At 37.5% G+C, this 17,601-nt stretch overlaps 1 protein-coding gene across 2 annotated transcripts in view; it reads left to right on the plus strand.

The window, feature by feature from the left end:
• The window catches only part of IKZF3 (IKAROS family zinc finger 3), a 48,022-nt gene extending 38,626 nt beyond the window's left edge, over window positions 1-9,396 (plus strand). For both annotated transcript variants that reach the window (XM_081933891.1, XM_081933892.1), the window contains one exon: window positions 6,707-9,396. In XM_081933891.1, the coding sequence (XP_081790017.1) occupies window positions 6,707-7,410 (704 nt within the window). In that variant the 3' untranslated portion in view covers window positions 7,411-9,396. The remainder of the gene's footprint in view (window positions 1-6,706) is intronic.
• Window positions 9,397-17,601: the final 8,205 nt, after the last annotated feature.

Genomic DNA, 17,601 nt, shown 5'->3' on the forward strand with positions numbered 1-17,601 from the left:
CACAGGAAAAACAATTTCCTGCTTGATTCTAATCTTTGTAAGAATTGACACATCATCATGATTTTTTTCTAAGAACTTAACTATTCTGCTGATTCCATCTTCAGAAGTTAAAGCTGCAGTTTCACTGTCATTTCACTCCACTCTTAATCTATTATTCTCCTGACCACTTGGGTGCCTAGAAATTGTTGTTTAGTGGGAGTGCTATATTCATTTTGGCACTACTATTTTGCAACTTTTATCTTTTGGGACTTACATCTTTTTTGGGGGGAGGGGGTGTTCTTTGAGCTGGTCATATGTATGTCTGTCACCCATTTTCTGCAATAGTTTGCTAAATGTATCAGCTGATTCTCTTGGAAAACGTCAGACTGTAAAGTAATACAAAACATACAAACTAATATCTGCATTGGGTAAGATACTAGAAGAGATTATAAAGATGTAGGTCTCCGAGAATGTTAAAAAAATACTGTGATTAGTAGGAGTAAGAATTGGTTTGTTAAGGACAAATGTCAGTCTGTCTCTTTTTCATGACAGAGTAATCCCTTAGCTTGGTAGAAAATAAAGGGAAAACTGATATTATTAGATGATATAGGACATTGAGCACTGTCTTTAGCAAAAGCAAAACCTCTCATTACATTCTTGCACACAAGATAGGTAAATGTGAACTAGAGGTTCTGCAGTTCTGCAATGCAGAGGATTTAGTTGAAAAGCTCACACAAAGAATACTAATAAATTCATTGGAAGGAGCATACTGAGTGAGCTCTGACCTTGGACACCTGCTATTAAACATTATTATACATGGCCTATTGGATGGACTGGAAACTTTTTAAATTGGTTGATGACATTAAATAGTGATTGGCTAAAAAAATTTAGAAGAAAAAACACACAAATGAAATAATGCTTACAATCTTGAACATTTAGCTGTATCTTAACAGATGATGCATCAGAGGAAACATCAAATATATAGATCCATCATTGACCACCATGCCTATGAGAACAATCTAGGGTTTTTAGTACATTACCAGCTGAAAATGAGCAAAAATTACGATGAAATAGCTAATTGGACCAATGTTATTTTGGATTGCATTAACAAAAGCATTACACCTGTGTGATGGGAAATAATACACACTTATTAGCTTGGAGTTCTGCTCCAGGACTGGGCATCAGACATTAAATGAGATTCAGAAAAACAAAAATGACTTCAGGAGGCAACTCACATGATGATGGATCTAAAAACAGTGGCATATGAAAAATAAAGAAAGAAACTGTATACTTAGCTTGCAAAGAGAAGATTAAGGGGAAATATGATAGCAGTTTACAAATAAATTGATTAGAGACAATGGACTAGACAGCTTTATAAGAGACTGGAGGTGAATTAGATACAATACAATAACAGATGTTTAACAGAGGGATTTGAAGATTGGAATAATGTTCTGGTTAACCTGTTGACTGTTCTTATATACACTCTGCAGACGTCCCAAAAATGCCCCATTTTTCGCAAAACTTGGCTGGTTTTTTATCAAAAAAAAAAAGGGCATGCATAGCTTTTAGGAGTCTTATAGAGTGCTCCGGGGGGGGGGGCAAAAACGAGCAAAAAACGGCCCATTTTGGGGGCATTTGTGCCCTCCCCAGCCCCCAGGAGCACTCTATAAGCCTCCTAAAGCTATGCACAGCCATTTTTGCAAAGGAGGCAGGGTTTTGGGAGGCAAAAATGCTGTATTCAGTGTATAAGACACATCCAGATTTTCACCCTCTTTTTTGAGGGAAAAAGGTGTGTCTTATATTTTGAAAAATACGGGCTCTCTCTCTCTCTCTGTGTGTGTGTGTGTGTAGCATCCAGCTAGGATATATTTTTTTCTGTATGTTCAATGTTAGCCCTTTATGGTGTTTGGGTTATTGCTTTCCTTTTTTGGACACATTTTTTGTTGTTGTTACTGTTGGATGAATGTTTTTTCTGTTTTCTCTGTTTTGCATTTTATTCCTGTTGATAAAACATCATCACCATTATTTTAGCCATTATCTATCCACTGCAGGATGAAGCCTCTTCCTTATGTTTCCAATCAATATAATCCTGAGTCCTTTCTTTTACCAATTGGGCCCACAATATTTGTGGATGTCATCAATCCGTCTTGTTTATATATATATTTAAAAAAGACACCAGAGTAGAAAGCAAAAGACTATGAGTTCAAGACGAGTCTCGCCTTAACCATGAAGGCCAGCCAAATAACTTTGGGTCAGTGATTCTCTCTCTCTCTCTCCCAATGCATTTCACAGGGTTGTTGCAATGAGGAAAATAGGAGGAGGAAGCTGTGTTGAATATGTTTGCTGCCTTAAGTTATTTGTTAAAATAACAAATGAGGGTTATGAATAAATAAATAAATAAACTCTTTTCCGTGGTGTAATTTGGCAAAATATTTTTTGCAGACCATATTAAAAAGGAAAAAATACAGAGGTATTTTGATACCTTTTTTGCATTTGTTTTTCTTGTTTTAAAATATTATCCTTCGGATTGGTGTTCTTTTTTAAAAAATCAAAATAATTCCCTCACTCCATCCTTTTTCCTCGAAATCACATTATTAACCTGTACTTAATCATTTTTAAGTACAACATAAAAAATTATTAAAAGAAAATGTTGATTTTTCTACCTAAGTATTTGTTTAAGAAAGAGAGAATTAGATATAAAGATGTACACAAAATAGTCCAGTGAGTAAATTAGCAATTTAGTAAAATAGTTTTGGTCTACTCTAGAATAATCTGGGAATTACATGATACAAATCTCTATTAGCAGCCAAAAATGATAAATTTAAGAACTTCAAACAGCAGAATAGGCTATCTTAAAATTAGGATAGTGATTTTTTAAAAACTGTGTCTATGCTTTTTATGCTACTCTCTTGAGAGTAATGGGGAATATTTGAAACTTTAGGATGACACCAATTCCTGGGGCAAATAAGCAGGGTCTAGCACCTTATTTCTGCTGTGTCTTATTTGAGTGCAGTGGTATATCTGTTTACTCCTTTTTAACCCATAACTAAAATCCTCATTGGCACAGTCTAGTCATCTGACAAAACTTAGTTTCCAAATAAACCAAGAAAACATTGAGACGGATAGTGCCACTTGGGACAAACCATCTTCTTCACCAGCGCAGAGTTCCATTGCAGTATAACCAACTGCGATGTTGGTTTTGCTAGTACTGAGCTCTGACAATGAAAAGCATAAAGAAGAGTGTATCATAGACAATACTTTCCCTGATTCAATGAGAAAGGAGACAATCTGAGATTTTGTCTGGTGACTAAAAATCTCCAGTTATTGTAGAGATACTGAATGATTCAATTTTATATCCAGATTTAGATCTGTCCCATCTTCACCCCAGTGGCTCCATCACTCAGTTCTTTCCCATGTCAGGGAGTGAAATTAAATACTGATCAGTATAAGCCTCTTCTCCAAAAAAGGTGAAAAATATCTTACCAATTGCTTCGATCAGCATTCGTCTTCTCTTGATTGGTTGAATTAAAAGGTTGTATAAAGAGATGGCAAATGTGCTCTATTTGCCACCTCTTTATATATTAATTTCACCTTTATTGTCTGTATAAATAATCCAGGAAGGTGAGCATACACAATACTTCTTCCACCTCCCATTTTCTCTACAGCAGCCTTGTGAGATGAATTGGGCTGAGTGTGCATGACTGGCCCAAAGTCACAATATCGTATCGACCTCAGATTTTTAAATTTTTATTTTATTCAGTGCATTTTTATCTTAGTAGGAAACTTGTATGGTCCCATTTATATGATTCCAAATGTTGTTGATTCTGTTCATACGACAAAAGCAGTTGGAAAATTAATTGTATCAAAATCAATATTATCTGCAGGATCAATATCATTATCAAGCTCAATGGAGATGAACTCTGCATAGTTCTCAGTAAAGACATGACCATTACTTCTAATTAGAGATGCAGGCATCACATATGTAATAAATAAGTCACATAGTTTTTTCACAAGCCACATCCATACTTTTAATGTGTTTTCTGCTACATCGTCTACACCCGCAGTTTTTACCATTTTTTCAATATTCCCCCAGTATTTATGACTTCCTTTTCATTCATATGCACAAATATTTAAAACATTCATTTCAGTTCTACTCCTGAAAATATAGCTGTAGTTTACATAAAAAATATCTTCAGATAGCCCAACATGCTTTTCTCATTTTAGTTTCAGTTCAAATTTCATTGGCTTTATATTTAATCCCATTCCTTTCGTTCTGATGAAGATTCCTTGGTTAGCTCTGATCACTCACAAGATTTTTATCTTCATCAATGTGAGTTTCCCTTTTCATTTAAATTTTAACAATTCCTTATTCTCTTTGACTAAAGAGCTTGCAGCTATCCTTCTCTCTTATCTATAGCGCTTGCTTGCTTTCATCCTCATTTCTGCAACATTCTGTTACGTGCATTTTCCAGATCCACTACGTTTTTCACTTCATCATCCCACCCAACATTTTTTCCATAGTGATCATTAGAGTAAGTCTTCATATTTCTGCGATCCTCTATAACACAATTCTTTTCATTCTGTTGTACGCAGTATTCACATTTTCCTCCTTGTTAACATATGTTCATTCTCCTGGAAATTTAATCTATCTTTTTTTTTCCCTTTTACATAATTTGTATTTTCTTTTCCCACAGGTTTTTACTTCAACTCTAGGATCTTTTACTTCTTTTTTTCCTATGTTTCTCCCCCCCCCCTTTTTTTTTTTTTAAGAAGCATTTATGAAACTAATGAGAACTGGTTTGCCCCTCATTTGGAGCTATTCATTATTATTGTATCTTTCACTAATTTTCTCAATTTCTCATTATAAAATCATAATTAAATCTATTATGATTTTAGGGTAATATTTGTCACATAAGTATGTATGAACAAATTGATGTTATGTATTAGAAACAAACAGAACTTCTTCTAAGCAAATTTTAATCACTGTTTTCATTCATTCTTCAGTTTTCAAGAGTAACCCAAACTTTTTCTGTATTCTTTCATTATCTTCTTTTCACTCGTTCAATCATGTCACCTCAGAGAATAATATTTTCCTCTGAATCACATCCATTCTAAAGTCTAACTCCTCTGTAGTTTTTCAGTCATCACCAATCTATTAATTCCTGTTTTCATACATAATCATAGCAATCAAAATGACTCTGGTTCAGACATTTTGCAGCCCTTTTATTCATAATTAAATGTATATCTTTATTTCCCTGCAAGTATTTACCAATTCTACTCAGATTAGTTTATATTACATATAAAATATTATATCATTTATCTTATTTTCATTAAAAAATAACAATGTTTTCTTTTTTTATTTCATTTGTATTCCTTAGCATTTACTTTTTTAAATTCTGAATTGGACTTTCCTTATACAGGTGGTCCTTGACTTACAACAGTTCATTGAATGACTTTTTAAAATTACAACAGCACTAAAATAAGTGACTTATGACCATTTCGCCCACTTATGACTGTTGCAGCATCACCATGACGTGATTTACATTTGTATGCTTCACAGCTGATTCACATTTATGACGGTTGCAGCATCCCAAGGTCTTGCGATCACCTTTTTCAACCTTCTGACAAGCAAAGTCAATGGGGAAGCCAGTTCATTTAACTAATGTGGTGAGAACAGTTGTAAAATGGGGCAAAACTCACTTAACAAATTTCTCACTTAGCAACATAAATTTTGGGGTCGGTTGTGGTTGTAAGTTGAGGGCTACCTTTACCATGTTCATCACAGATGGCCCCCTAAAAATTGACCTCCACTGCCCAATACGGCTTTGGTCATTCAAGGATTTTGCATAATGCATTTTTGATAAGGGCAGGTTAGACTGTAGCACCAGCCTTAGTATCTGTGTGCCATATGGGGCATTTCCTACTAATGGTAAAGGTAAGACTGATACATTCAGGCACATGTAGGCCAAATTCAACAAGTTCAACCAAATCTCGGTTTTACCACATAAATGATCACCTTATTCCAAGCAAGTTGGTATATTTGCATACTTTTGTTCACATCCCAGCAACTTGGAGGGGTGGCAAACATATTGACATATAATCAGGATGCCTCTTGAGAACTTAGCTTAAGAATATTATTTGATTCATGTTTTCTAGAATAGGTATTATGAGTCATAGTGAAATGTCATGTTGTGGGGATTTTTTAAAATTCCTTTGAACTATCAGATGGGTCTTGAGATTGGCAATAAGCTGTCAGCGCTCTCAAGCACATTATTAAAGAAACGTGAGTGTATGGTTTCACTTCTATCCACCGAACATTGGAGGTCCTTGACTCATAGTTGTGCCAGTGATAAATATCTCAAGGTTTTGTTCTAGTTTCTATTAAGTAGCTTAGAAAGTTTTAATATGAAAGTATTGTCTACTGCAGGTTAAAAAGTTGGCTGTGTCAGCAGTTTTGATGAAAACTACTCACCCTGATTCCATGATTTTATTTTTCAAATACCGGGCCTATATTGTGAACCATTTTACCTGCTGGTTTTTTCCCCCCTTTTCTGCATTACTTTAAAGATAATTTTCCAGGACTTGAATAAGGCTAGAAAGTATGCAGAAAATGTTTGTTTGGTTATTAAATGCTGCCCATCAAAGGTGTAACCTCCTTTGTTCATCATAAATATTGCGCTTTGGGAAATTTGTTTTCTAACTCCTCAAGTATTATTTTCTTCTGTAGGTGAAAAACATCCTAACTTTGAAGTGAATTACAGCCATGGCTTTTTATATGAAAAGGAGAGAGAGGCTATGCTGCCAGGGTGCATGGCAGAGCAAGCCTTCAACAATGCCATTGGCTATCTTGGTGCAGAGCCAGCACGCTCACTTGTGCAGACCTCAGCTGCTCCAACTTCAGAGATGGTGCCTGTTATCAGCAGCCTATACCCTCTTACATTCACTCACACTGAAATGCCCAATAATAACCCACTGAGAATGGAAAGGAGTGACATCCAACCGAGAGACAAGATACCTACTGAGCAAGGCCTTTCTCCAAACAATAGTGGTCAACATTCTACAGATTCAGATAACATTCAAGAAGAGAACCAGAATCATGCCTACCTTCAAAATCAAATGGTTCCTCCTCCTTTGCAGGCCAGGAATGGACTGCTGACTTTCAAGGAAAACCCTAGATCATATGACATGTTAAGGCAATCAACTATTTGTCCCTGTGATGTCTTGAAAGTTTTCAACAAAGAAGGTGAACCCGTTGGATTCTTTCGATGTGATCATTGTCGTGTTCTTTTCTTGGATTATGTTATGTTCACTATCCATATGGGATGTCATGGTTTTCGTGACCCTTTTGAATGTAACATGTGTGGGTACAGAAGCCATGACAAATATGAGTTCTCCTCCCACATAATTCGGGGTGAACATAGAGTGGTCTGATATGAGAGCAAAATTATTCTTTTCTGAGACACTTTGTATTGCAAAATTAGCCAGTTTTTGAAGTAGAGTTAAATATTAAGTTTTCTCAAGAAGATAAAGCAAAACAAATCTGATCATGAATGTATGAATGAGTATTTTTACGAAATTCACTTAAAGAACTAACGTGTTCAGCATTCTTTGATCAGGAACCAATAAGGTTAAACATTATACTTTCTAATACAGGCAGCATAATAAGATCTTTTTTAAAGCAAAGATCTCCTTAAATTTTGAAGTTTTTAGAAAAACTGGTTTATTTTTCAGTGATTCTTTGCTTTTCAACATTTTATTAACAATGTATTAATATTTGGCCCAGCCATCTTTTGTCTAGTTAAACATCTTTTGCATGTCTTGTGGCAAAGAGTTTACTGTATTATAGCGCTGCCTAACTCCAGCAAATCTTACTGCCTTATTTTACTACATGCTTTTTAAGGAAAACAAAGGCTTCTTCCATACTAGACTTCTATTAAGCTGTCAAACTGCCTTATTCAGAATTCTACTAAATATCCAAATGACATCACCTTCTATTTCTAACCATCTTGTCTCAGAATTACAATAAAGAAAAAACCTCCCAAATCGCTCCACAATGTCTTTCAGCAGCACTCTGGAAACACATAATGATGATATATAGAAAGGTATAATGACAAAACTAAAGGCTTTTTCTTACAGGAAGAAATTACAATTTAGCAAACATATAGAACTCATGTGATTAAGACCTAAGGAATGCCAACAAGAAGGAAATTTTTAAAATGTGGAAACCTGTGACTGAATTAGAATCTAAATCATTATGAAACCAAAGGGCTGAACATGTAACTCATTGCCATCTTTAGTATTAAAAGTAGACTTAGGGATAGTGCTATAGGATTGCATAATCATGTTTTGGACATCTATGGAAAAAAGTGAAGGTACATGTTTATATGAACATTGGATAAAGATTTATAGGGGAAGAATTTAAGAATTTCTTATACATGCCATTCTTTGATACGTGCACTTTAATATTTAGTCAATAGATATTTGAAATCATGTGTTATAAGGATATTTGTCAAATTTGCTGGGAATGCCTTTAGCTTTTGTTGAATATTGAGTACTGAAGACAAGATGGGTAGCTAGGATTTGTTGTTTTTCTAGGAATGAAGTTATCCTCTGTAATATTAGTGTTCCAATCCTAAAGCGGCGTCACATGGACAATAATAGCCTGCTAGTTATAAAATCATACCAAGCAGAAGACAATTTTGTTGTTTTCTGTCCTTCAAGATAAACTCCAGATTTGATGAAGAGGGAAGATTGGGGGGTGGAGTGGGGGTGAAGACATGTCACCACATTTCAATGAAATATGTTTCAATGAAAATGTCAACATTTCTTCTGAGCAAAATAGTATGGGAATTTTGAAGGGATATTGAGATATAATGAATAGCAAAATCTTTCAATGGTGAATAGGGGGAAAATCCAATACATGCTAAGAAATTTTACTCAGCACCAGCTTTCAAAATCTAGATTTTCTTTTCCTTCAAATAATTCTTAAGAAAAAAAAACGGACGTTTCTATACAGCTAGAGATATTACTCAGGCCAGTGGGGGGGAAATTGCATTACTGTGCTAGTAACTTTTTACTCAAGTTTGCTTAGTCTCCTTTCATTTTAATACTTCCGGAAGAAGAAGCCTTTCTCTTACCTAGTAAACAAAAAAAAAATCTACTATTATTATCCAAATAGATTTAATATTATCATGTAATAGCTAAATCTTATTTCTAATATATGGTAATATTGTGTATAAACACTGCTGCTTCAACTATTGGCTGCTCAGAACTCTTCCCTAGAAAAATTGGGTGGAAAGTTTTGACTTTAAATATAAATCTCTACTGTGTTTAGTTTATATTGTAAATCGCTTGTTTTAATGTCTTTTCAATGTAAATTAATAGATATAATTTTAATACAATATGATTTTCAATATACATGGCTCTGATTATTTTACTTTATTGTTATTTTTGGTCTAGATTAGAAATTATAAACCATCTTTGTAATCCAGTAGAAACAGCTTGTTAATACTTGAATCAAGGCATCTAAGTTGAGAAACCTAATAACAGTGGGATCAAAAGGCACATACTGTTACAGTCAAATTGCTCTCCACTCACTCCACCCACAAAATCCTTTTAGGAACAAATAGCAATGTGGACAACATACATAAAAGATTTTAATTGCAAAGGAAATAGGAGGCCAAATTCTCTGTCTGGGGGGATCCTCCACTATCACATTCATTTTCCATGAAAAAAAATTGCTATCCTTATTTGACAAATGCTGATTTACTACTTTCAGATTTATTATGCTAGTAATCAATCGTTGCAATATTTTTTTCCTATCACAAGGATATCTTGCATATGAGAAAAATACTATATGGGAACAAAGTAGCAGCAAATTCAGAAAATTTCACAAGTCTTTATTATCCTTGGCATAGGACTCATTATACTTAAGCACACAATTTCTCAATATAGGAACTCTGTTGGGTCAACTTAGTCCAAGGTGCTGTTTCAAGTAGAAGCTAGCCAAGTCTTAGTGGATTGCTTAAACTAGCAAAATTGGAAGCCGAAGGCCTCAGATCTCCTCTACTAGAAGTCCTTGGGTTTTCAACTCTAGCCCCAATTTCTGCTTTCTTTATTTCTGTTGCCGCCATCTATCTTCCGGAGGGGGCATTTTATCTGTTGCTCATTTGATAACCAGCATATGGCAGAACTAGGTCATTTATGATAATTAAAAGATAAAAACAAATTGAAATAATAATACCCTTCTATTGGGAGTGATAGACCAATCTCATAAGGAATGAACAAAATTAACCTTTATTAAAAAAAAAAGAAAACAGATAAAATGTGTCAATCTCTTATTAACTTTAAATTTTAAAATATATTCAGGGAGAAGAGATTCTAGTACAAAGTGACCAACTCAGGTCAACCATTTTCTGAGGAATTAAAAAAAGGGGGAAAGATAATAAAATATCAGGCAAGCCACAAGATGGCACTGGTTTTCTAGAAATGGAAATTTTCATTACTTAAAGAAAGGAGGATTTTAAAACAATTTTATAGAAAAATATAACTATATAAACAGTCATGACAATTGAATAAAAGATTAACATTTGGTCTAGTTTGGTCTACTGGTTAAGAGAGCAGGCTCAAAACCAAGAAATTGTAAATTCTAATCCTGCCTTAGACATGAAACTGTTTGGGCCCAATTCACCTCACAGGGTAGTTGTGGGGAAGGTAGTAGGACAAAGGAACATTAGGAATATATTTGGTGCCTTGAATTATTTACAAAAAATAATAAAGATGGGATAACACATCTAAAATAAAAATTTAAAAATAAAGATCCACGTATTGTCTTAAATTTTACAGAAAATTCCATTTCACAAATGGAAATAAAAAATCTTAGTGCTATTTCCTAGCTATTAACTATTTCCATAAAAGTAAGACATTTTTCTGAAGCAAAAGTACTCTGCTTTCTTTCTTGAACTCCCTCAGCTTCTAATAAATTTCAGGAGGTATTCAGAGGTCAATGAGCAGGATGATGGGATCCCATTTTCCCCCCATCACATGCTGTTCCCAGGCTCTCCCCAACTTCAATTGCTTTTTATTATCTAAACAAACACAACCCCTTTGTGATTTCCTTAGAGCAGTGTTTCTCAATATTGGCAATTTCAAGATATACTGTATGGACTTTAATCTTGCTGGCTGCAGAATTCTGGAAGTTGAAGTTCACATATCCTAAAATTGCCAAGGTTAAGAAACATTAGCATAGAAGAAAGGGTAGAAATAATATGTCTCTGCAAGGGACAAGAACAATGCCTCATTTGAGTGAATGTGCTTCTTTTATATATGGATTGTCCTCTTGCAACAAAGTTCTGATCAGTGGTGGGATTCAAATAATTTAACAACTGGTTCTCTGCCCTAATGACCAGCTGGGTAGGCAGGGCTTAATGGTCATGTGACTGTGTGGGCGTGGCCAACTCAACATCACTCAAATCGATGGGTGCTTCACTTTAGTTGTTACAATGTAATAAGGGTTAACCAGAGAGGCATTTTCTGCAAGCGGGGCAATAAAGATTAGGCTAGAAACAACACCAGAAGGTTTCCTTCCTGCCTTCCTTACAGGATTAGCCCTGTAAAGTGGAAAAAAACAAAATAAGATTTCTTCCAACAACTGGTTCTCCGAACTGCTTAGAAAGTTAACAACCAGTTCTCCCGAATAGGGGCGAACTGGCTGAATCCCACCACTGGTTCTGATACACTAAGCTTCCATAGATACTGTAACCTCTCTTGAGAGGATTCTGGTTAGCACATTAAGAAGGTGTTTATTGGAGACAAACTGATCAAAGCTGGAATTCCTCTAAATGAATGACTATTGTATAACTTGTGGTATGGAAAATACAAAGTTAAACGATTGGATTAAGTCTGTCTTGAATTTATTGTCAAACCATTTTTTTAAAAAAAACTCAATTTCTAGTCTTATGACAGTGACATATTAATGCTTTAAACATTTTAATAGGAACCTAGGCCAGAGTTCCCCAACCTTTCCAGTTTTGTGGACTAATGGCGGGTGAGGGGTTGGTTCCATACAAGCGGCGGGCAAGCACACACATATGCCCAGCCCCATTTGCATGAGAGTGTGTCCATGTGCCCACTGCTCATGCAAATGGTGATGCACAAGTGTTCATCTACCTTCTACCTCCACGGCCCAGTTCCAACAGCTCAAGGTCAATAGTGGTCCGCGGCCTGGGGATTTAGGACCCCTGATCTAGGCCACTTCCCTACTTGTGAGAAAATATTACACATTGTCATTTGTGGGCCTTGAAAATTCCAAAGGCTGAAATAGGCATGCTGCTGAGAATTATCACGTATACTTTCCAAACCCTATTGAAATGAAATATTTTAAACCTAGTTCGAGTCTGATGTCTTCCATATGATTGGACTATAGTCCACTAAATTCCATTCAAATCATTGGCTCTGTTGGCAGTATGCTGAAGTCTCATCAAAACAATGAAGCATTTTACTAAAGATAAATTTCAGCTAACATGTAAAAATGTGCTATCCTTCAGAGCATTGAATTAATTAACATCCAAGATAGCAGAGTTTGGAGGAAAATGATTATCTAGACCCGCGCCAGTCCGGATTCCGTCCCGGGCACAGCACCGAGACGGCCTTGGTCGCATTGGTTGATGATCTCTGGAGGGCCAGAGATAGGGGTTGTTCCTCTATCCTGGTCCTATTAGATCTCTCGGCGGCGTTCGATACCATCGACCATGGTATCCTGTTGCACCGGCTAGAGGGGCTGGGAGTCAGGGGCACCGTTTTACGGTGGTTTGGCTCCTACCTCTCTGACCGGACGCAACGTGTGTTGGCAGGGGAACAGAGATCGACCCAGAGGCCACTCACATGTGGAGTGCCACAGGGATCGGTGCTCTCGCCTCTCCTGTTCAACACATACATGAAACCGCTGGGCGAGATCATCCGTGGTTTTGGGGTGGGATACCATCTGTATGCTGATGATACTCAGCTATACATTTCCACCCCGAACCACCCCAATGAGGCCGTCGAAATGATGTCCCGGTGTTTGGAGGCCGTACGGGTCTGGATGGATGGCAACCGACTAAAACTCAACCCTTCCAAGACGGAGTGGCTGTGGCTTCCGGCCTCCCGGTTCAACCAGGTGCTTCCATCTCTGGCCATCGGGGGCGTGCAACTAGCCCCCATGGAACAGGTGCGCAATTTGGGCGTCCTCCTAGATGCCCGGCTGTCCATGGATGACCATGTAACAGCCGTGGCAAGGGGGGCGTTCCATCAGGTCCGCCTGATGCGCCAATTGCGCCCCTTATTGGACCGGGATGCCCTACGCACAGTCACCCATGCGCTAGTGACGTCTCGCCTGGACTACTGCAATGCTCTCTACATGGGGCTTCCCTTGAGATGCACTCGGAGACTGCAGTTGGTCCAGAACGCGGCCGTGCGGGTGATTATGGGGAGGACTAGATACTCCCCTGTAACACCTCTCCTGCGCGAGCTGCACTGGCTTCCTGTGGTCTACCGAGTGCGTTTCAAGGTTTTGATTATGATCTTTAAAGCGCTTCATGGCACAGGGCCTAGTTACATGCAGGATCGCATCCTGCCCCACACATCCCTGCGACCAATTCGCTCACACAGAGAGGGACTTCTCCGGGTGCCGTCCGCCAAACAGTGTCGGGGGGCGACACCCAGGAGCAGAGCCTTCTCTGTGATGGGCCCAGCCCTGTGGAATGACCTCCCCCGTGACATCAGGATTACTTCCGACCTCCGCTCCTTCCGTGTACAGCTGAAGACCCACCTCTTTCAATTATCTGGCCTGGCTCAACCGTAATTTTTCTCACTCCTCCTGACTGTCTTTTTAAATTTTAAATTTTAATTTGTACATTGGGTCTTTTACAATTGGGGTATTTTAATGGGGATTTTAACTGTCTAAAGGTTGTAATTGGTTACCTCCTCCGTGCATGTGTGTCTTTGTATTTTTGTATGTTTATGTGTTTATGTGTTTGTACACATGTTTCTATGTCCTATATGCCCATTGTACGCCGCCCCGAGTCCTGCCTGGAAAGGGAGCGGCTAATAAATTCAAATTTATTATTATTATTATTATATTATTAGAAATGTCAAGTATCCAAGCATGGTTCCAGCTTAATTGGAGTGCAGTGAAGCGGTTGTCTCTCTTGTGTTTGCTGCTACATCTCAGAAGAATGATGCTCCTGCTTGGGGAAGCAACAAGTAACTCAGAGGAAAAAAGTTGGAAATTTTACAGCAAGGGATAACTAGAAGCAGTAGACTTTTTAAGAAGACCCTCAAGATTGTGTGGTTGGTGTTTGTAATTTTTAGATGAAGTTCCCTCTATGTTTGTCAGACTGTTTAATCTTTGGAACTGTGATATTTGCTAATATTAGAAAACTTAGTTGATCAGTGTGTGATTAAAAGGAGGGGAGAGAATGCAGAAATAGCACTTCAAATCTTGGAGAAACAGCAGCCAGAAAAAAGGAATGGTTTAGAAAGCAGAGAGAAAGACAAAAGTGTGAGTGGCATGTATAAAACATGTATAATAAAGAACTTTAAACTACAAAAATAAAAAATGAAATATATTCTCCTATCAAGATGGACAAATACAGGTTAGATATAGTGATGTACCGTATTTTTTTGGAGTATAAGATGCAACAGAATAAAAGGCACACCAAGATTTTGAAGAGGCAAATAATAAAAAAAAAGTTTTTGCACTCTGCAGACCTCCCAAAAACAGCCGGTTTTTTTCGTGAAAACGGGCCTGTTTTTTGTCCAGAAAAAGGGCATGCATAGCATTTAGGAGGCTTGTAGAGTGCTCCTGGGAGCTGGGGGGCAAAAAATGGCCTGTTTTTCGCTCATTTTTGCCCTCCCCAGCCCCCAGGAGCACTCTGGAAGCCTCCTAAAGGCTATGCACGGCCATTTTTGCAAAGGGTGTGTGGTTTCAGGAGGCCAAAAATGCTGTATTCAGTGTATAAGACACACCCAGAATTTCAGCCTCTTTTTTAAGGGAAAAGGGGGCGTCTTATACTCCAAAAATACGGTATATGACACTATTCACCTTTTCTTCTGTGGGATATCCCTGATTGGTTAGGAATTCTAGATGCTACAATCTTTGCAGCCTAGTGGATAAGATAAGAGCTGATGTGGCTTCCATCTTCAAAAAAAGGGGGGAAAATAGACCAGGAAACTACAGACCAATCAGCCTATCATCAATACCTGGGAAGATACTGGAAAAAGAATATAAAAACAGATCTGCCAACATCTAGAAATGAGTAAAGTAATAGCTAGAAGTCAACATGGGTTTGTTAAAAACAGATCATGCCAAACCAATCTTATTTCATTCTTCAATATAGTGACAAAATTAGTAGACCAGAGAAATGCTTTTCACATAATATACTTAGACTTCAGCAAGGCATTCAACAAAAAAGACCACAAACTACTTCTTGGTAATCTAGAAAAAAGTGGGATAGATAGCAACACCATTAGATGGATTTGTAACTGGCTGACAAACCATACTGAATGATGTAGTCGTTAATGGTACTACATCTACATGAAGGGAAGTAAGCAGTGGGGTACCACAACGTTCTGTCCTAGGCCCAGTACTCTTCAATATCTTCATAAATGACCTAGATGAGGGAATAGAAGGGGAACTTACCAAATTTGCAGATGATACTAAACTGGCAGGAATAGCCAATACCCTAGATGATAGGCTCAAGATCCAGATGGATCTTGACAGACTTGAACACTGGACCCTATTTAACAAAATGAAATTCAATGTAAAGTAAAGTCTTACACTTAGGCAGGAAAAAACAAAAGTACACCTATAGATTGGGTGAAACCAGGCTTAATAGCAGTGAAAGGGATCTTAGAGTCTTAGTGGACAACCAATTAAATACAGGTCAAAAGGCAGCCAAAAAAGCCAATGCAATTCAATGTTACATTAACAGAGGGATGCAATCAAAATCAAGGGAGGTATTAATACCATTCTATAAAGTCTTAGTAACACCACATCTACAAATTGCATCCAGTTTTGGTCACCACACTATAAAAAAGATGTTGTGACTCTAGAAAAAGTGCAGAGAAGAGCAACAAGGATGATTAGGGGACTGGAGACTAAAGCATATGAAGAACAGTTACAGGAACTGGCCATGTCTAGTCTAGTGAAGAGAAGGAGCAGGAGAGACATGATAGCAGTGTTCCAATATTTGAGGGGCTGCCACAGAGAGGAAGGGGTCAAGCTATTTTCCAAAGCACCTGAAGGCCAGACAAGGAATAATGGATGGAAACTGACCAAAGAGAGATTCAACCTAGGAATTTTCTGACAGTGAGAACAATCAACCCATGGAACAGCTTGCCTTCAGAAGTTGTGGGAGCTTCATCACTTGAAAATTTCAAGAACAGACTGGTCTGTCACCTGTCAAAAATGGTGTATGGTCTGCTGGGTGGGGGATTGAGCCAGATGATCTGCAAGGTCCCTTGCAACTCTGTTAATCTGTATTTATAAAGTTTAGGGAAGAACAATCATCTTAGTTGAAATATTATTTGATTGAAGCAATGCACAAAAAATACTTGTAGAACTGGCTAGTTTAAATTATTATGAAAAAGTAAAAACTTCAAGTTTGATGTTATTATCTTATTCTATTGCACCAAAGGAAGTCGGACATCAATGCCTTTTTTTTTTCTTTTTTCCCTTTGGCTTTCACTTTTCCCTTCCCTTTTTTTCTCCCTTATCTTCCTATTATTTTCTTTTGTATTTTTCTACTACATATTATAAGCCAATAAAAAAAGAAAGAGGGGAAAAAGAAACCAAAAAATGGGTTCTTTTAAATTGTTGGGCAAGGATTGTTTTTGTTTTTTCCACCAGATACTTGGCAGCTCTAACAGTGACAACTGACTTCATTGAAAGGCTTCTGAAAGATTCTGTTTGACACTTGTGGAGAGATCTTAGTTAGCAAAACTTTGTGGCCAGAGGAGGGTTGCTCCTGGTTTGGCCCACACCGGGTAAACCAATAGTAGCGGTAGCAGGAGGCTCTGCCCACCCACCCAGAATCTTCTGCTCTTGCCCAGAAGCATAACATGCACACGAGTGAACCAGTAGTAAAAAAAAACCACCACTGGAAACCCACCACTGTTTGTGGCACTATGTTTCTTCCATGTTACCACGTTATCCACGAGAATTTACATTCTTTCCCCCCCTCCCCTCTCATAAGCCTTGACCCAAACAAGGCTCCCAACACCCACATATATTTTTCCACCTCAAATTAGCGAACAACCACTGAAAGGTGAGAACTTTAAGATTGATTTTTATCTTCTAAAATTCTTTCAAGAGGTTTTCACAACCCTTAGAAAACATTTTCCTATTATTGGGAGGTGTGAGTGAGGAGGAGAAATGATTCAATGATTTGGTGTCACTTTTTTTTTTGTCTTCCTATAGCAGTTGAAGTATCAATAAGTCTTACTTGAACAACAAATGAAATGAAAGTTTAACTGGAAGGTCTATGTTTCTAAAGTCTGGAGAAATTCCATGCTTTATATATTGAGAGATCGCCAAGACCCTCTCCATATTGGCATACAATTATGATGCAGACAGGCCATAGG

This window comes from Natrix helvetica (genome assembly GCF_964273705.1).
Source record: "Natrix helvetica genome assembly, chromosome: Z".
Taxonomy (NCBI): domain Eukaryota; kingdom Metazoa; phylum Chordata; class Lepidosauria; order Squamata; family Natricidae; genus Natrix; species Natrix helvetica.